Raw genomic sequence first — 20,649 nt, 5'->3', positions numbered from 1 at the left:
CTCACACACAGTCACACACACACTCAAGGCAACATGGATGCCCTCCAGCCTGTCTGACTCCTGCAGACCCCGTTCGTCCTCCCTGAGTGGACCTTTCACGCTTCCCCTCAACGGTTCCTGGCCCCCCTGCCATGGACGGCTCCCTCTGACCCCACTACCCAGCTGCCCTCTGCTCCCCAGGGCACGGTGACAGCCCAGCGCGTTCTCATCCTCTGCCCTTCCTCCAGGCCAGGATGCACAACCGCTACCTCAGAGGAAAATGCCCCAGATCCACCAGGACTAACCAACAGAAAAAATCAACTTGCCCAGAGGGTAACATCTTATGCTACAGAAAAATGTAGAAAACAATTACATTTTAATAATGGATGATTAGATTTCCTGTTTTTCTGATTTTAAAGGTAAATCAACCAAATTAGGTTTTCACTTTTACTTTAAACAAAAGGTCGATATTTGTGAAATGCTGCAAGCTAGATTCATTGAATTAACCATGATTGTTGTTCTATATAAAGAGTTCTCTAGATCAATAAGTATATAAAGACATAACTCACAAAAGGGAAAAGTCAAATGTCCAATGAATATATAAAAAGATATTCAAACTTCACTATTAATTGAAGAAATAAATGCTCATTTAAACTACAACATTTTTCACCTATAATATTAGCAAATATCAGAATGACAATACCCAGTGTTGGCAAGAATAGGGGGAAATGGACAATGCCAGGGGCATAAATCAGTACAATCCTTTGTTGTGGGAGCGACTGGTTGTTAAGACATTTAAAAAAATAACCTGAGTATGAGGACTAACATAACGCCCTAACACAACATAACACCACCCATATTTAACATTTGCTAAAAAAAACTTTGTCATATTTGCTTCACACCTATTTTTAACAAGTTATGGATAAAATTAAAAGCCCTGGCCTCCCCCTCGTCCTCCATCTCCAGGCCCTTTTTGCTCCTGTTCAAGGAGGGAAATTCCACCTTGAACTTAGGCCCAAACTTGCCAGTGTGGAATCTGGTGCGTGTGTCAAAAGTCTTTAAAAAACATGTATCCTTAACCCACCGATTTCCCAATTTCTAAAGGAAATGCTCCTATGGGAAAAACTGATCAATGTGCAAAGAGAAATAGACAAGGATGTTCATCATGGACTGTCGATAATAACTAGACAAGGAACAGGCGGGATGTCCCCAGTGGAGAGGGCTAACCTACGGCACATCCACACCACGGAGCGCCACACAGGGTTCCAAAGCACAACGCAAACACGTATTCACTGACCTGAAAAGACGTCACATACACAGTTCAGTGGAAAACAGATTATAAAAGTTATAGACAATATTAACCCATGGCTAGCAAGAAGTAAAAACATTTGTATATTCATAGAAAAAAATTCTGGAAGGATGTGCACCGAAATGTTACCAGTAACAAGAGTGGTTATCTTTAGGTGATGAGATCTTTATTTTCTTTAGATGGTTCTGCATTTTCCGAATAGTTTCAATGAGGATGTATCACATTTGCATAGAGAGAAGACAGTGGCGATTGATCTCTGGCGATGATGACATTGAGGGCAATCTGATTCCAGAAGACACGGAGAAGACAAATAAGACAGTTCGTGCAAAAGAGCACCTTTCACTTGCTAGGAGAAGGATTACAAAAACCCAGCAAGAAGTCTCCCCTCCGAAGGCTGCCTGGCCAAGGGGTCCGAGGCACACACAGGGCCGCCGAGAGCCTGGGACTGACTGAGGCTCATGAAGCCTTTGTTCCGCACCCGGGAGCAAGAGTATATATCAGGCAACCAGAGAATGAAGGCCCCCAGGGCAGTTTTCAGCAAAAAAGGAGACACGAGGGTAACCGAAGACCCTAGTGATGAATGGAGTCAGATACCCGAGAACGGCAGAGGGCTGTGGGGAGAGGAGGGCGCATTACAGAGATGGCTCCTCTCCAGAATTAAGCCTCGTGGCCCGGTGCCCATCTCCACTCTGACAGGGCCCTGCAAGCGAACCGCCTGTGGGCACTGCGGGAGCCGTCTGCAAGAGTCTGCGAACGGTGTGAAGAAATAGGAGCCCTTGTACAGTGCTGGGGGGAATGTAAAATGGTATGGCCACTTTGGAAAACACTCTGGCAGCTTCTGAAATACTAATTCTGAAATGCTAACTAAATTCACGGTGGTAATTCTAAACATAGAATTACCATCTGACCCAGTGATTTCATTCCTAGGTGTATACCCAAGGGAAATAAAGACACATGTTGACACAGAAACATGTACGTGAATGTTCATAGCAGCATTACTCACAAGAGCCAAAAGGTGGAAACCACCCCATGTCCATCAATGGATGAATGGATAAGCAGAATGTGGCCCATCCAAACAAGGGAACATGAGTCATCCTTCAAAAGGAACGAGTACTGATACATGGATGAAGCTTGAAAACATTATGCTAGTGAAAAAAGCCGTCACAAAGACCACACACTTGATGATTCTATTCATACGAAAGCCCAGAATAGAGAAGTCGCTGGAGACAGAAAGGAGATTAGTGGTTTCTTTGGGCTGGGGAGTGGGGAGACAGAGGGCAACAGCTCGACGACATGGGCGTTGTTTTCGGGGTGAAGAAAGTGTTCTGAAACAGACCGTGGTGATGGTTGCACATATCTGTGAATGTATCAAAAGGTGTTGAATCCTACACTTTAAATGAGTGAATTACATGGTCTGTGAATTAGATCTCAATAAACCTGGTTTAAAAAAAAAAAGACTCTAAGATGGCCCACAACTGTGTGTGCTGGCTGTGCAGACTCAGCAGCGAGCAAACTGCAGACCCTGAACCCTGGTCCATGGAGGTTAGGCCAAGCCCTCCTCTATACGGGCGCAGGTCACAAATCACAGGATTTGCTCATATTCGACTTTCAAACTTCATTTGACATATTCTCCATTCCAATGTATTCCAATACAATAGTTAGATGCTTCAGATATTCAGTTAAAACAATTATCGAGCCAAGAAAAAAGACATTTTATACTCTGTGAAAACATCATGTTATGATCTGTGATGGTTAGTTCCAATTTTGCATAAACTACCAACTGCAAAAATTGCCATATCAAACTTGTTCCTGGGAGGGGAGGTCGACTCACCTCGGAGCCGGCTGTGAAGGCAGCCAGCCGGGCCAGAGACTGCTTCCCGGAGCCCCCGACCCCGACGAGCAGGGCGTGGCCACGGTCCATGCGAATGATGCGGTGCACACGGGTCAGGTGCTCCAGAGCGTCATCGAAGAGAACCAAGTTCATTTTGGTGTTGCTTTCATTATACTCCTCAAGAATTTCCTGAATTTAAGAAAACTTAAAAGGCTCACTGGGTTTTAAGAGACAGACTCTCTCCTTTTGTCCAGGAGGGATTAAGAACGGAGGAGAGATTTTTCTCAACCCCCACCATAGCTGAAATAATTAAATCATTTGGGTTTACGGGATTAATCCAGCTTCCTTAGTCAAGATTTCAATCTGCTGGTTTGTGATTGGCCAGCATCGAGCCAAAGCTGATTCTGAGGCTCAACTCATGAATTAAGATGAAAATGAGTATTAGGGAGTCGAATGAGTGGTTCCCAAACCTGGCTGTGTATTGGAACCCCTGGGACCCTCCACGGGTGAGAGGAAGGGCGTCTCAGAGGGGTGGGCCCAGGGGTCTGTGCGTTTAACAAATCCCCCAGGTCGTTTCTATGCACTAGTAGGTGTGCGAACCCCTGCATGGGACACAAGCCCTCATTCCGAACCTGGAGACAGAGGCTTGGGCATTCTTCCCAGCTCCACCTCCTGGGCGCGCAATGCTCCACCCGCGCAATGCTCGGCTCCCCCGAGAAGTGCTCCCGGGAGCTAGGAGCCCCTGAAGGGAGCCCCGTCCACACCTGGAACAAAGCCTTGGCTGCCTCGTAGTCCTGGATGTCTTCATAAGTGCGCGTTTCCTCTTCGTGCAGCGCCATCCGGAAGTCTCCAAAGAGGATGGGATCTCTCATCGCCACCTCTGCGTCATCCTCAAAATGTTCCATGATCAAGTTCCCTATGTGCTCCTGCACCTTTTAAAATAAGAACAGGTAAGGACCCAAACTCAACAATGTGTGTGCTAAAACCTGTCAGAAGAGCACATGCTGGGATTATCCGAAGTAATTTGCATTTGATTTTGTTTCCCCAATTGCTACAAGGTACCTAATCATCTACCCTCCCTTACCTGTTGACTTTTATTGTTAGTGTCTATTTTTCTGCTGTGTACTATATAAAAAATACATTGGGGTTTGTTTAGTTTTGTTGCAGAAGATTAGCCCTGAGCTAACATCTGCTGCCAATCCTCCTCTTTTTGCTGAGGAAGACTGGCCTTGAGCTAACATCTGTGCCCTTCTTTCTCTACTTTATATGTGGGATGCCCACAACATCATGGCTTGCCAAGCGATGCCACGTCCACACCCGGGATCCAAACCGGCAAACCCTGGGCCGCCGAAGCAGAACATGCGCACTTAACCACTGTGCCACCCGGCCGGCCCCTACATTGGGGTTTTTTAATGCTTTTTTTTTTTCACCCAGAGAATAATTTTGTGGCTAGAGTTTTGCATTTGCTGGTCCGTTTCAATGTACTGACCAGGTGCTTGTCCGTCTCGTTGATTAACCGATCGTGGAAGACTCTCAGACACTCGTTCCTCCAGACTCTCACCATCTGGGTCACCGTCTGGAACCTACATGACGGAAGGGGCAGAGTCAGCCAGGAAGTCACCTAGGGCAGGCGAGCTAGATGCTACTCTTTTCAGACGGGCACCAGGGTGTGGAGAAGGATGGCGTTCCTACGGTCTTCTCTTCCCTGGTCTCGTGCGAATGAAGTTTAATGGAAACCAACAAATTAAGTGTAAAGACCATAATTCATCATTTCTAACTTATCCTGCTGCAGGGAAGAAAAAGAACACTATCAATGACATAAGTGACACGTAACGACCTGACCCCACTCCTACTGCTGGAATACGTGAATTTAAATTCAGCACCAGGAGCACTGGCAGCTCCTTTTTCTAAGGACCATCTCCATTTGGCCCCAGTTTCAGTACTTTCTCTGGTTTCTGGCAAAGAGCCCTCACTCCACCCTCAATACCTAGAGCTGCTGTCCCCTGAATGCCATTCCAGGCCCTTCTGGGAGCCCGAGAGTAGGTTTGGGTACGCGGAGAGTCCTTAATTCATTTTTCAATATTTTGCTGTTTCATAATATGAATCCACAAAATTGGACTCTGCTTGCAAATCTGCGTGGATTAAAGTAGACATTAATGTAAATACATAAATAAGTCTATTTTAAAGAGAAAATTTCTATACGCAGACTTGAATCCCTTCTGTCCTCTGTGCTTATTTCTCCCAAAGACACACGTGATATGACCAATTGGCAACTGGAAACAATCCATTTGCATGAGCAAATTTCTACTTTAGAACTGAGAACCAGAGGTCGGCAACGTGGTCCCACGAGGGGGTTACATACACCTGTCCACATGTCCACATGTCCACCTGTCCGCCTCTCTTGGTTCCACCCGTCTTCAACTCAAGGGCTTACAAGGCATCGGGCCTTAAACAAAGCATTTAACTCTTTTCTTCATTTAACAAAAACAAAAAAACACTGGGTAAATAATGGATGCATTGATTCATCAAACTCATTGATAAGTCCTCTGTCTTAAAAGAATCAGGAAACCTGTCATTGCGATGGGGCACATTTTAGTGAGACAAAACAAACTCACCGCTCAGGGTTAGTGAGGACAAGACCATTAAAAACTCGCGAGAGATCTCGAAGGTTAAAGATGTAATGGAACTTAGACGGCGTGGGAGGCAGGTCCTGCACAATGTTTTTATAAAGTGCCAGTGTGCAGAATGTCAATTTGTCACTCACAGCCACGATGCTTTCATGAAACACCTAAAAAAGGAAAAGACCCCCCAAGCGTCCATCAGTGGATGGATGGATGAGCGGACTGTGACCTATGCAGATAATGGAATGTCACTCAGCTGCACAAAGGAATGAAGCGCTGACACCTGCCACCACAGGGGTGGACCTTGAAACACGATGCTGAGTGAAAACAGCCAGACAAGGAAGACCACATATTGTCTGATTCCATTGAGATGAAATGTCCAGAATAGGAAAATCCATAGAGACAGAAAGCAGACTAGTGGTCGCCAGGGGCTGGAGGAGGGGACGGAGTGACAGCTTTCGGGCTGATGAACATGTTCTGGAACTAGATAGTGGTGATGGTTGCACAACGTCACGAATGTACTAAATGCCACTGAACTGCATATTTTATAATGGTTAAAATAACTAATCTTGTGATTTTACCATAATTTTTTAAGAGGAGATAAGAAAAAAAATTAAAAGACCAGAGAAACTCATCATCTGATCTGCCTTTGTCTCCCTAGATTTTCACGTTAACTGACAAGTCGTCATGACGTGAAACCAAAGCCCAGACCAGCCCTCAGGGTGAGGCTTATCGGACCAGCGCAGACCTCACAGTTCTGGAGGCGAATGGCTTAGGGAAGAGCATGACTACACCAGGTGCCCACAGGTCCTACTGACCACACGTGCCCATTCCACACCTTTACCTTTCCCGCCTGCCCCCCAAAAACCGAGTGTGCAAACCTCACTTCAGGAGGGAAATGGCAGGTTATTTAAATGAACGGGTTTCATTTGTGGGGGCCGAGTAAATCATAGCAGCAGCAGTAACAAGTATGTAATCAGGGTCTGCTACATGCTGGACACGGGGCCACCCACTTCACCTGCATCTCTCTCTCCCTTCATTCTCCCCACGTGCAGCGAGGTGCATACCATCATTCTCTCTCCCTGTTCCAGATAAGAACGGGGCGTAGGAGAGCTCAGGGCACTTGCCCGAGGAGCGGAATGGGCCTGACTCCAGAACCCAAGTCCGCTGGTTGATTCACCGCTGTAATTCGGTGTGGCTCCTGTAACTCTGGGCCACATCATGACTTCCGTGGACCCAAAGCACTTTTGCCTGCTGGGCCCCTTCCTCCACAAAAACATATTGTTTTATATTTTATGACCACGTTGGTATAAAGATAAATATAATCCAAGCGGGATCATATACATTGTTTTTTTCTAGGTTTGAAAGAAGTTCAAACATTTTCATGGACCCCTAAAAGCATTGTGGGTGGTGGGCCGTGTGCCTGCTGTGCGTAATGCGTAAGTCAGCCCTGCATACGCTTCCACGCAACACAAGGCCCTCCAGTGTAGGCTGCTAATTAAAATCAAGTTACCGAGGTGTGGCCTTTCAGGATGGAGGAATAAATTAAATGCAAAGACTCCTCTGAAGGAAATGGCACATTGAAGACGTTGAATAGCGAAATAAATCTCGGATCGACTTCGTTGCGGCCTCCTCCAGCTTTTCCCATTGCAGCAAGAAAGCCGAGGTCACGAACGCTTTTACAGTTCAGCTCCTTCCCACGGTCGTACAAGTAGCCTTTTTCCAACAGCAGTTTCAGCAAGGCAATTGGCTGCTGTGTGCCATACTCATCCACCTCGATTTTATTTTTTTTTAAGAAGAGAGAACAGTAGTTTCATAAAGCAGAACTCAGCAGTGTCTTTGCTGACCATCTAAACTCAAGCTCATCTCCCCTCTTACTCTCTCAGAGCACTCTGGTTTTAGTTCCTAAGGCTTCTCAAAGTTTGCAATTATATATTCATTTGTAATTACTTTTTTTCAATCTGTTTCCCTTACTAGACTGCAAACTCCATGAGGGCAGGAACTATATACATTTTGCTCATCATGCACAGCGCCAGACCCATGGGAGGTGCTCAATAAATATATGTTAATTGGATGGATGGATAAATGGGAGTGTGGCTGGATGGATGGATGCATGCATGCATGCATGGAGCATGGAGACATGGATGCATGGATGGATGAATAGATGCATGAATGTATGGATAAGTGAGTATGTGGGTGGAAGAATGGATGGATGGATGAATCCTGGCTTTGCACATAGTCCATCTGGAAGATACATTTTCAGGGAAAAAAAACAGGTTCTGCAGAAATGACATCAATTTACAGGGAACAAAAACGAGGCTATGAAGGGCTAAACGACTTTTTGGAGGTGACCCAGCTAGAACTGTGCAGAACAGTACAAAGCGAACTTTGCACCTCTCAGGCTCTGGCCCCGGAAACATACTCATCACGCGTGCCAAAGCTCCCCTTCCTCGGTGAATCCAGAGCAATTCTTGTGGAGTGTCTGCCCTCATGCTTCCCTTGTATTCGGGGCTGTGGATGCATGATTATCTAAAGGATAGCTCATCTGGAAACCACGTACTCAAACACATGCTGAATGTAGTTCAGAGGCCGCCTGCTTAACTCCCTTAAGAAACTAAGGAGCACAATCAGCAGGGAAAATGTCCCCCGGCATCAAAGGAGAATAGCAGTAACACTATCTCCTAAGCTGGCTCCCCTACCCCGCGCCCTGCAGACATGGTGCAGAATAAAGGCTGGCTGACTCCATACACACACACTCCACACAAACAGAAGACCCTGCCCTGCCCGCCGCTCCCCGCTCCTTACACCCACACCACCTTTGGCATGTTCATGTCGTCCATGAACACCAGGAGGCGTTTTCCCATGGGTGGGCCGTAAGTGTCTTTCGTTCGTTTTTCCACATTTGCTTCTAAATTTCTTTGGATATCCATGGACGTGGTGCGGGAGGAGAAATTGACCATTAACACAATCTGAAACAGAAAGAGACGATTCAAAAAGGTGGTCTTTTCTTTGCAGTATAGGCAGTCAACATTTGACCAAAAGCTACCATCTATTTTGCAAATTCTTTGGTATCTGAACTAACTTCTTTTATAACCCAAAGTGAGTCTGTGCTTCATTCTCTTTTAAGTGCTAAAGCAAGAATTCCTCTTTCCTTTTGGCAGGTGGTAGAAGGCAATGAGTCGCCCCACGTGGGCCTTGGGGACATGTGGACTCGGGGGTCTTGGTTCTGCACAGTCCTAGCTGGGTGACCTCCAAAAGGTCGTTTAGCCTTTCACAGCCTCATTTTTCTCACCTGTAAGATGATTTTAATAACGTCTGCTTGGACTACATCCTAGAGTGACTGCATCATCTGAGATGAATGCACAAAAGTGTTTTCAATACGACACAGCAGTATTCAAGCATCAGTTACGATCATGCCTGCACCATCTTGATAAACAGGCCAAAGGGAACACCGACAACCACTGGTTCAGTATTTGGAACTAACTGCTAAGAGAAAGGTGAGGGAGCCCCCGGATCCCCGTGGGGGGGCACGTCCTCCTGCCTGTGTACTCAGGGCCTCTCTCTGTGCTTCCTAGAGCGACGGGCGAGAGTTCTCTGATCAGCGCTTCTCACATGTAATTATGCATCAGAATTACCCGGGGGCTTGTGCCATACAGCTTGACGGGCCCTATCCTCAGAGTTTCCGACTCGGCAGGTGCAGGGTCATTTAAGCCAGTTTTCGGGTGTCTTAGATGAACACCCGCCCAGTGAGGTGCCCACACGTGCAGGTGCACACGAGCCGAACGTGTTGAAGTAGAACATGCATTGCGTTGTAGTGAATGTGTTCAGAGGGCCTTTTTGGGCTGATAAGTGGTAAGAACCAACTTCGGCGTCCCAGAGGAGAGGCGTGGCGGAGCAGACTTCTGAACGTGGCCTCCCTTTGTCTGACTCCACCAATCTGTAGGTCCCTCTGGCCATAAAAACACCCCTTGTGTGCCCTCCAAAATGACACCCTTAAAGCCAGCTATACCATGTGGGCATGTGCCAGGCCGTGAGCGAGCTTGACCATTCGCGCAGTGCGGCCCCGTCCCGCCCATGTGCCTGACGACAGCCAAAGCCCCAGTGACCACTCCCGCCCCGGAGGACCCAGCCTTCCCAGAGCCCCTGCACCACCTGCACCCCTGGGAGTGGAGAGGCACACGCCTCAGTGAGAGAGTCGGGGGGAGAGCAGGGGACACTTGTCCCCCTTCTGAGGTTCCAGGAGGCCAAATGGGAATTGGAAACTTAAACGACGAGAGGTGTTAACACAGAACTGAGTCAGCGAGTGGATTCTGGGCAAGTATACGACAGTGGATATCCCGAAGGTCACAGGCCACTTCTTGGAGGAGATAGTCTTTCTCAGTTATAAAACATTACATAAAAATTGTTTGAAGCCAGGGGAGTTGCCATGATGAGCAGGTCGCCCATGTAGGACAACTCTGAGTATAGAGAGAACTGCCCCACTCCGTGCCGAGGTCTCGGCGCGTCCTGGCGCATTCGGCACTATGCTGCTTCACGGATTCAGGTTCGTGTTTGTCTCCCCCACCACCTGCGACTCCCTCCAGAGCGGACCTTAGTAGCCTTGTTCACTGTCGTTTGCCCTGTGGCACCCAGCTAGTTCAGTGCCCCCTACACACCAGACACATGGTTGGAGGAAGGAAAGGAAAAACTTGAAAAGTTTGGAAACCACAAATGATGAATAACGTGACAGCCCCAAGATGACCCCCAATCCTCCTCCATTCCAGGTGTTTACACCCTGTGCAGCCCCCTCCCACATTCTCTCAGGGCGGGTTCTGTGTGACCCATAGAACATGGCGGAAGAGAAGGTGTGTGATTTCCAAGCCTAGGTCATTGAAGGCATTGTCGCATCTGCTTTGCTGTCTAGCTTGGATGTTCACTCCAGAGGAAGCCGGCTGCCACGTCAAGAGGACACTCAGCAGCCCTCGGAAAGGTCCACACCATGGGGAACTGAGGCTGCCATCTTGGAAGAGGGTCCTTCAGCCACAGTCAAGCCTTTGATGACTACAGTCCTGGCCAACCACTTGACCGCAATCTCCTGAGAGAACCCGAGCGAGAACCACCCAGCTGAGCCACTCGCAGATTCTTGACCACAGAAACTGCGAGACAGGAAGGGTTTCTTGTACCGAGCTGCTACGTGTTGGGGTAATTTGTGACGAAGCAACAGACAATGGATACAAGGAACGACTTACATTGGTGTCTTCGTTCAGACTTTTGAGGAAGTTCTGGGTAGTGGCCGTCTTAGAGGTGCCAGATTCACCAACCAAAATAACAGGCTGCTTAACCTTTGCCATTTGTTCGAGCATCCAGGTGATGCGGGTTGTGTCCACCGTATGAACTGAAGAAGATATGAAGAATGGGAGGATCACGGAAACTTAGCTTTAAGAGTGAGCATTTGGGATTCCACAGAATCCCATACGTCCCATAAAAAGCATCAGCAAAAACCCAAGACATGACCTTGAAAACGTGTATATGGGGAAAACCGTCTTAGGAGAGCCCCACTCCCCCCACCACGGTTTTCAACAGCTTCGTGGAGGGGGCACTTTCGCACCGCTTGATGAGTCTGCTACCTTCCCACAGCTGTGACCATCGCCACAGTCCTGTCTAGAGCACCCAAACTGCTTCTAGTATCCAATTCCGATTTATACTCAGGATATTAAAAGCCCAGCTTCCGCCTTGCTTACGGCACTCTCCTAGCTGCAGGATTTGGTTTCCTGACCAACGACTTCCTCTGAAGAGAGAACAAACCCTCAAAGTCGGGCCTGGCTCCCTCCTGCACCGGCAGTCTTTAATCCTGATTGGTTACTGAGAAAACAAGGATGCCTCACTCCACGAGAATTCCAGGAGAACCAAAATCAGACATTTGTCTGGTGAAATTACCCAGTCTCTATGGATGTTATCTAAATAGCCAGAGGAGTGCAATTAAAATGCGGCTCCACACACGAACGTCACCATACTCAACTTTCCAAGGCAGCACCTTTTATAAACCTCTGCCTTGTTCCTTCCTCTTTAGTTCCTTCCTTCTTTTCTTCCCACACCCAGCCAGGTTTATGGGCAAAAGAGAGCCCATGGAAACGTGAGGGGAAGTAGCACCCCGTCCCCACCCCACCCTGCCCCGACCCGTCAGGATCGGCCCGCCTGGGGAAAAAGCTAGGAGTCACAGACGCCCAGAGATGCTCGGAGCCTGCAGCACATAAAAGCAATCGGAAGCACCACCCTCTTGGCAAGGCCCATGGCTCACTCTCCTCAGCTTCTCCCAACCAGCACTCTGGGTGGGACTCAGAGTACCACAGAGACCACAGGATCTTTTTCATTTCCTCACGGAACGAGAACCATACACTCGTAAACCAAAGAGCAGGGGTCTGGCTCTCACTTACCCAGGATGTCAATAAATTTCCTCTCGTGGGAATGAACATACTCTGGAACTAATTTATTCCACGGTATCCATTTCTTGCATGTGGAATCAAAATGAAAGTCATACAAGGTTGGAAGGTGACCTGCAGTACACAATGGTCTATTTCACTTTGATCGTAGACACAGAAACACAGAAGCAGTTCTGGCACATGCTTGAAATAAACTAATGCTACTTTTCCCCAGACAACAACTTAATTGAGTACTTCGAACTAAAATGCAACTCACTCACTGGTCAGTTATGACTGAGTATTTTGAACTAGCACTACCCATCCACTGGACAGAGACTTCCGGGGCCCCTTCCTGGGAACGCAGTAGCGAGGCGGCAGCCCCGGCCCCTGCACTCACAGCTGTTGGTAGGCTGGGTGGGGGTAGACAGAGGCAGGTGAACAGCCATTTCAATGCAGAGTGCAGAGTGGGAGAAGGACAGATGCAACAGGTCCCCCCAGGAAGGCATCGAACCAAGAGGGGGTGGGGGAGGCCTGAGAAGCAGCAGGTGCACAGGGAGCTTGGGGAGCCTCAGCCCCCACAGTTGTCATCACCATCCACCCACACATTCTGTACCATGATCCACAGGCACAGGGGCACCGTGCAAACCCAGTCTTACGAAAAGTTCCCTCATGCGCCTCTCCCCTAAACAGATTGCCACCCATAGTCCCCACCAGTACAAGATTTTGCAGCTGCCACTGTAAGGAACACTTCCCAAAGGAAATGCCATCCAGACCAAGCCCTGAAAGACGGGTAATCCTGATGCCAGAGAAGTGGGGCCAGCTGCCAGAGGAGGAGGGCATGAGGGGAAGCTAGGAGGCAACCACGTCCAGGGAGGCTGGAGGAAGTGAGAGGAGTTAAGTGGGTAGCGCACAGAGCAGGCAGATGAGATGAAGCTAGGAAGGCTGCAGGCTGTAACATGAAGAACTGGTCAGCCATTTCAAGGTGCCTGTTCCCCACCACGCAGGCACTGGGGAGTCACTGGAGTTAACCCTTCAAGGGCAGACATCATCAGCTTTGCATTAACAAAAGATCAGTATGGCTGTAATAGGAAAATGGACCCAAAGGAGCCAAGGGGAGAGACAGGGAGCTCTGTTAGTGAGGCTCCCGCCTTGATCAGGGGATGGATGATGGGAACAGTGGGGATGGGGAGAAATGAGCCACTCAAGAGACCTTGCGGGGGCAGAGTCGACAGGATGGTAGTGTTGGGTTGGGAAGGGAAGAAAGAGTCAAGGTCATGGATGTGAAAAGGCAGATAGATAGATAGAAAGATGAACAGATAGATAGACAGAAAGATAACAGGTACATGGAGAGAGAGAGGAGAGAGAGAAGATAGAGGGATAGATATTAGATAGATAAAATATAGATAGATAGATAGACAGATAGATAGATGATAGACAGGTGATGAATTGATTGATTGAATGATATAAATATAACTGAGCTAGAGAACCCAGGAGGAGGCTCAGGGGGAGGGGACTGGAGTCAGAAGCTGCGTGCATGGTGAAAAGAGTGAAAGGAGGACCTAGGACCAAATCCTGCCCTAAGGAAGGGGCAGAGGAAGGGAGTGACACAGGGGACTCTGCCAGCATGGCCAGCAGGATGGAGGAAGAAGGTTTCACTAAGGCAGGAAGTGGTCAGCCACGCCCAGTGCCGGGCAAGGTCAGGAAAGCAAAGGCGCAAAGGCAGGGCCGTGAGATCTGGCAGAGAAAGCAGTGGGCGGGCTGCCGGGAGCAGTCGCAGTGGAGTTGTGGGGAAAGGGGGCGGGCGGCAGGTGATCAAGAAGCGGTGGGACATGAGAGGAAACAGCTCGCAGACAGCCTTTGAGGATGCAGGGCTTTAGAGGGGAAGAGGCAGAGAGCCGTCTCCAGGAGGGGACAGAATCAGGAAGGTTTTACTCGAGCCTATGGGACAGGACTGGCAGAGAGGGAGAGATGGCAGATACAGGAGAGAAGAAAAGCAATGAACCAGGGCCTGAGGAGGAGGCAGGGGCAGGCCTGGAAGCCCAGGGCAGGTTCGCCTGGCCAGGAGGGGGTCCCCTCCTCCACGGAGAAAGGAGACAGGAGGAGAGGGGAGCTGGGCCAACTGGATCTGCAGGCTTCCCAGCTGGGAGTGGGGAAACGCCTATCTCACGCTTCTATTTCTCCTATGGAAGCAAGAAGATCTGCAGAGAGACGGGCGGGCCGGGTGGAGATCTGGCGAGAAGGAAGGTAAGCTGCCCTGTGGGGACAGGAGAGTTAAGTTGGAGGTTGCATGATTCTCCCAGCATCACTCAGCCCCTGGCGGGGCAGAGACAGGCTGGGGTTGTCTCAGAGGGATTTGACAGAAGGCCACTTAGGCCTGGGGGTCAGGGGATTTAGGCAAGAGAGGTTGAAGTGATCGGCCAACAGCAGAGAAGTGAAGAGGAAAGAGGAGCACAGCGGATGGAAGTTCAGAAGGTGATGGGAAGACAGGTGGGTGGCAGTCCCGACGAGCCCACATACAAACAGGTGTGGCAGGAGCCACTGAGGCCGGCTGTGGGCAGGGAGTGGGAGGTATGGATCCTCGATGCAGACACAGAACAGTGTCGGGGTGTCATGAGCTAGGATGCAGCCAAGGCACCTGACTGCTGGAGTTGCGCGCAGAAGACATCTGCAAACGGGATGCCACAAGGCCATTCAAGTCTCCAGGATGAGAGGAAACGAGGGGTGAAAGACAAGACGGGGAGCAGGGCCGACATCCTCTCTGAGTGAGGGAGCTGCAGATGGCAGCAACATGGACCCTGCAGAGAGCGCACAGCTGGGAAGCGCTCCCCCAAAGGATACCTGGGGCTCTGAAAAAGCACAAGCAAACTGCCACCAAAAAGAGCATAGACATTTAAAACACCTTTTATTTGCTCAATGACCCTCCCTTAGAAAGACCTGAGATCATTTTCCTTGAGCATTAAGAACACCCCACGTAATGATTATAGAGTACAACTTAGAAAAATGTCTATGTGCCAAGCCATATTCAGTACCATTAAGCGGTGGACAAAGAAGGACCCTAGTGTGATATGCAGTTCTCGGGGAAGGCACATTTCATTGTCTATCGCTCTATGAGGATGCACACTTTTCACACAAAAACTTAAAACCTTAATATGATGATTTCCTATGAACGACCCACAGATCCACACTTGATTGTCGAGTGTGCAAATACTCAGGAAGACAGCAGGTGAATTAAGTTGTGGAACTTTGGAGAGGTGGTTTAAAAAACAGACAGAGAAGCCCAAAGGAGAAGAAACTCAAAGTCACGCAAAATGTGAAAAGTTTAAAGAGCTCAAACAGCGTGAAGGAAGCAAGGGCCTACACTAGCGGGAAAAGTTTAGACTCATCAAGAAAAGCCACCCAAAGGAACTGGGCTTCTGCTCCCACAGTTCACACACCTGAACTCCTCCTGACGGTGCCAGCAGGCGCTCTGGCCAGTGCACGTTTCTCTACAGAAGCAAACAAGCTGGGAAACCCATACAGGCACAAATATGGACAAGCAAGGTCACGTCCTCTAAAAACCTAACCAAAAGCACTCTGAGCAGGAAGACAGGTCACACTCAGTTCCTACCTGGCAATTCCCCGGGATGGGCCCAAACCCCCTCCGTATCAGCAGAAGGCAAAGAAGCCAGGCGTTTAATACATTCATCAAATTTCATCCTTCCGTCCTCCAGCAGGGCAGCGCCCAGAGAGCAGTACAGGGCCTCTAAGAAGTAGCACTCCAGAAGGTCGGGGTCCTCTATTTCTCCTTCCAGTAACGCGTCCAACATCTTGGTTAACTGGGTTACCTGGTTCACAGGAAAATACCTGATCGGCCTACATATTCCACTACCCCCACCGAGGCTCAGTTCTGGTCATAAATCCTGGGATCCTGGATCCCAGAGTGATGGGAACATATGACCCGCCATATTGGTTCCGACAGATGGAGCCGGTATCTTGTCTTGCACAGGGTCACAGAAGGAAGTATTGGGTCTCCCTTGTCAGTAGCTGGCAGTGTCAGAGCTTACCCATCTGGCTTCTTTGCTAACCTCGAAAGGCCACTGTGGGTCCACCTTTAAGGAAGAACTCTGTTTTTGCTAACAGTCGTCATTTCTTACCATATTCAGGTCTGTCTGAGGAACTATCGTCTTCAGCTTCTCACCCTGTCTCCCATCCACGATTCCTTCCACTATCACATCAATGAGATAGGGCACGTACTTCTCAAAGAGATTCTGTAAATCGCGCTGCTCCGTCTGCAAAAGAGCAGAGTTTCAAAGCATTTTCAAGGGTTTTTTTATTTCAGTGGAAGTTAGTGAAAAGGTTTTCTTATCAAAAGAGGGGTGAAAAATCTCTTCTGAAGAATGCTGAATTTGGGAGATGAGTAAACTCCAATAACAGTAGTGCCTTATATTTACAGAGACACTCGTCCTTTATAATACGCTTTCGTTTCAGCATGAAGCACTTCATTTCACTGCCACGGAGTCTACTCCACCATCGGGGAGGGAGGTGGGGTAACAGGTCCCATTGCACAGAAAAGGGGCTGATTATCTCAGAGTTCAGGGGACGTGGCCACAGTCATCCAGCAAAGAGTGCAAAGCAGTGGAAGGCCCCTCCCCATACCAAGGCATCGATGTCCAGCGGGGCCTGCAAGGGTCCTTAGACAACTCCCTCTCCCACGTGACGATGCCTCGCATGGTCCTATCGTGTTCTGTTCTCTGGGGTAATTATGTCCTGATTTCCAATTCACCGCCAGCCCAGTGGGCCTTCTAGAGACACACTCAGGCCTCCTGTGTCCCTTTGAGAATGCTGTCAGGGATATGGTCAAGCCACAACCTTCACACAACTGTCACATGTATCTCTGCACGTTTCAATGGAGCCTTTCAGTAAGCCTTTCATTAACACACACTTCTGAGCAGCCATGTGACACATCACTTGGTTTGAGGTCAACTGAAACCATCGGATCTCAATTACCTGACAAGCTAGGTACTTCACACACTGCATTCATCCAATTAAGCAAAACGGGAGGAGCTGGGCACCTCCTGGAGACAACTCTCTCAATAGCTGGGCTTGGCTGGACCAGGGGTTGCCAACTATGACCTGTAAGCCAAACCTGACCTGTAACCTGTTTTTGTAAATAAAGTTTTATTGATCCATAGCTATGCCCATTCATGTACTGTGGCTGCTTTCATGCCCAAGGGCAGACTTACGTAGTTGCAAAAGAAACTATATGGCCCCAAAAGCCTAAAATATTTACTCTCTAACCCCTCACAGAAAAAAATTTGTTGACCCCTGGTCTAGACTGTCAAAATTATTACCTATCTCACCAGTTGTGAATTATCTGAAAATCTACTAAGTGTGTCTTTCATGTTTGCAGCCAATTTATTGGTAACATTAAGTGCTCAAGGTCATGGGAAAGTCAAGGTCAAGACCGTGGGCTTCAACTGCATACATCCCTCTAGGCTATGTTTATCCAAATAGCTACCAGTACTAATAACTTTAAGTTCATTTTAGAAATAATTTTCACCTTGTTTTGTATTTGATTAACCCATTTTTTCCAGTATGGTTGATATTTCAAGTTTTTAGGATCCACATAAACCATTCCACATCGAGACACAGTTGCAGGGGAGGCATACTGTAAATCTCCAACCTGGAGAGAGAAAGAAAGTTAGTCACGTCTGCAGCCATAAACAACTGGACTACACGTTGAAAAGTCTTTGCTTGTGCAAAGTTTTTACAACCTCATAAAATTCAAGTCACACCCAGATTAACAGAGGTTTCACGAGGCTGCTAAGTGAACACTTAGATTCATCACGAGAAGATTATACATCTCTGATGTAGCACCCATTTAAGTTTTCTTTTACTATAAAATTAATATGCTATAGAATATCTGACACAAATAGAAAAATATAAGGAAGAAAATAAGTTATCCAAAATCTCACCACTAAGAAACAAATATTGTTTTGGAGTGTTTTCCTTTCGTTTTTTTCTTTATTTTTTTTTTAACCAAAATTGAGATCAGGTAGTATAAAACTTAATAAGAATGTATCTAAACTAGCATTGTTAACAAACCTGTCTCTCTTTCTATGAAAAAAAGACGCAGTTCAGTCAGCCAATAAGATAATGATATGCACAAATACTCATGCGTCGACAAATTTTGCAGGCCAAGCTAGGAATGGCACTGACATTAGCTAAAGTGAAAGCGAGTCTGAGGGCACAGCTGTGAAATAGGTTCTGACAAAGGACAGAAAGTTTGAAAAAAAACGAATGAAGATAAGATAAAAGCAAATAGTGTGAGAGAAAAAGGAAGGCAATAACAAACTCCAGGTGAAAAACAAATGGCCTAAAAGAAAGTAACCATAAGCACAGTATAGTAATTGGCTCTACAGTAAATATCTCCATATTCACAATAATGTAAATATTGTCTTCTGGTTTAACTGATTTAGCAAGATATTATTCTAAGGAGGGGAGGTGGGCTGTGGTAAATAAGAGATGAACTGTCACTTTCATAGCAGCCAGTCAACAGATAATGTGCAAACTTGATAAACGAAGAAACAGCATGCTAAGTGTGTTACTTATAGATACGAGGGTAACCATCAGAAGAAACGACTCAAGAGTGAAAAGTGGTTACCTCTGGGATCCAGTAAAGAGGATTGAGGGGAGTGGGTAAGGAACAGAGTTGTACTCATCATAAACTCTTCTGCATTGTGTGGGTTTTCTTCAGTCATCTATATTTTTTATTTATTTACTTTTAATTTATTTACTTATATATTTATTACTACTTTAATAAACATTTAAAATTTTAATTGAAAGAAAGACTTCGGTTCAAAATTATTTTTCATCACTACTTGCCTCAAAGAGCAGAGCACAGTGTGCTTGGAGCCGAATGCGCTCACCGTTGGCCAACGTCAACAGCTTGTTGTCATCCATCACGGAATTCATGTTTTCCACCCAGAGAGCATCCACATCACCATCGAACAAGATATACCTGCAGCAACCGAACAAGAATGAGCCATGAGCCCTAGAAAGCTTCCTGTGGTGGAACTGGGTGTAACCTCCCCATTCATGTCGAGTGTCTTCTCCCAGGGTTTCCTAGCCAGGACCTGAGACAGACCACCCTACCTGGTCCAGAGGTTTGACCCATGAAATAAAAAGAAAAAAAATACACAAAAACTGCTTGAGTTGGTCACCAACATTTTAAAATCAGGAAACTTCACAGAAAAATCTAAATTTCTTGCTTCTCTAGCAAACTGGAAGGTCTGACAACACAGTCCTGGGTCCCGCATGGGAACGATCCGCTGATGCTGAGTGGCAGCTGCCCACGGAGACAGAAGTGTCACCGTCTACCTCGTTCTTTTCTTAAATCTGAGACTTCATATCAATTGCTATTGATCACTGGTTTTGATACCTAGTTTTCTTATGGCAAAGTTAAAAGAAGAGGGAAGTATTTCACATGCCCACGCGTGGTGGGTTGAATGGTGGCCCCCAAAAGATACGTCCATCCAGAACCTGTGAAAGTGAACTTATTTGGAAGAAAAGGTCTTTGCAGACGTAATTAATGATTTTGAGATGACACCATCCTGGATTATCCAGGTGGGCTCTGATGCAAGGACAAACATCCTTACAGAGCGGAAAGTCATGTGAAGATGAGGATGGAGTTGGAGTGATAACAGCCACAAGCCAAGGAACGCCTGGAGCCACGAGAGCTGGACCAGGCAAAGGAGGACTTTCCCCTGGAGCCCTCGGAAGGAGTGCAGCCCCATCGTTACTTCAGACTTCTGGCCTGCAGACTGTGAGAATAAATTTTCGTTGGTTTAAGCCACCCAGGTTGTGGTAATCTGTTAACAGCAGCGCTGAAGGAGCCAACACACCATGTAACTCGGCCCACTTCACGCATCTGCGCCACCTGCCGGGCCCTGGGAGCCTGCGACTTCACAAGCCCTGGCGGGAGGCCTACTTTGGCTTCCGGGCCTCAGGTGCTCAAGCTACACGACACTTCAATTGTGTGACTATAATGCGTTACAGGCAGCAAAGCCCACCTCCAAAGGGCGGACTCCGTTCTCCCAGTGTGTTGGGAGGGTACCTTGACATCACTCCCATTTAATTCACTGAGATGCGCAGTTGGATTTTCTGCAGCATTACCCTTTGGGTTATCTTCTTCTGGTATTTTTTTAACTTTTTTCTTTTAAATAATTTCAGACTTACATAGTTACAAGAATAGAATAGTACAAAGAGCTCCCATATGCCCTTCAACCAGATTCTCCAATTGTTAGCTTTTTGCCACATTTGTGCTCTCTTGCTCTCTCTCTGTCTCTCTAAATCATTTGGGAGTAAGTTGCAGACATGATGCCCTTTATTCCTAAATACTTAATCATGTATTTTCTAAGAACAAGTACTTTCTCTTACATAACCACAGTACAATTATCAAATCAGGAAATTTCACATCGATAGAATACTATTATCTAATATACAGTCCGTATTCAAATTTCGCCAATAGTC

The 20,649-nt window shown here is 47.4% G+C and overlaps 1 protein-coding gene across 1 annotated transcript in view; it reads right to left on the bottom strand.

Moving 5' to 3' along the window:
- The window catches only part of DNAH10 (dynein axonemal heavy chain 10), a 137,179-nt gene that overhangs the window by 38,532 nt on the left and 77,998 nt on the right, over positions 1 to 20,649 (bottom strand). The window contains exons 40-51 of the mRNA XM_070629287.1: positions 19,003 to 19,138; positions 17,678 to 17,800; positions 16,272 to 16,406; positions 15,746 to 15,962; positions 12,154 to 12,273; positions 10,969 to 11,114; positions 8,557 to 8,709; positions 7,254 to 7,514; positions 5,735 to 5,907; positions 4,609 to 4,702; positions 3,884 to 4,051; positions 3,120 to 3,308 (exon numbers count right to left, since the gene is read on the bottom strand). Of these exons, the coding sequence (XP_070485388.1) occupies positions 3,120 to 3,308; positions 3,884 to 4,051; positions 4,609 to 4,702; positions 5,735 to 5,907; positions 7,254 to 7,514; positions 8,557 to 8,709; positions 10,969 to 11,114; positions 12,154 to 12,273; positions 15,746 to 15,962; positions 16,272 to 16,406; positions 17,678 to 17,800; positions 19,003 to 19,138 (1,915 nt within the window). The remainder of the gene's footprint in view (positions 1 to 3,119; positions 3,309 to 3,883; positions 4,052 to 4,608; positions 4,703 to 5,734; positions 5,908 to 7,253; positions 7,515 to 8,556; positions 8,710 to 10,968; positions 11,115 to 12,153; positions 12,274 to 15,745; positions 15,963 to 16,271; positions 16,407 to 17,677; positions 17,801 to 19,002; positions 19,139 to 20,649) is intronic.

The sequence above is a fragment of the Equus przewalskii genome, chromosome 7 (genome assembly GCF_037783145.1).
Source record: "Equus przewalskii isolate Varuska chromosome 7, EquPr2, whole genome shotgun sequence".
NCBI classification, from domain to species: Eukaryota; Metazoa; Chordata; class Mammalia; order Perissodactyla; family Equidae; genus Equus; species Equus przewalskii.
The sequence above is the reverse complement of the archived record's forward strand: the minus strand, read 5'-3'. Positions and strand labels throughout refer to the sequence as shown.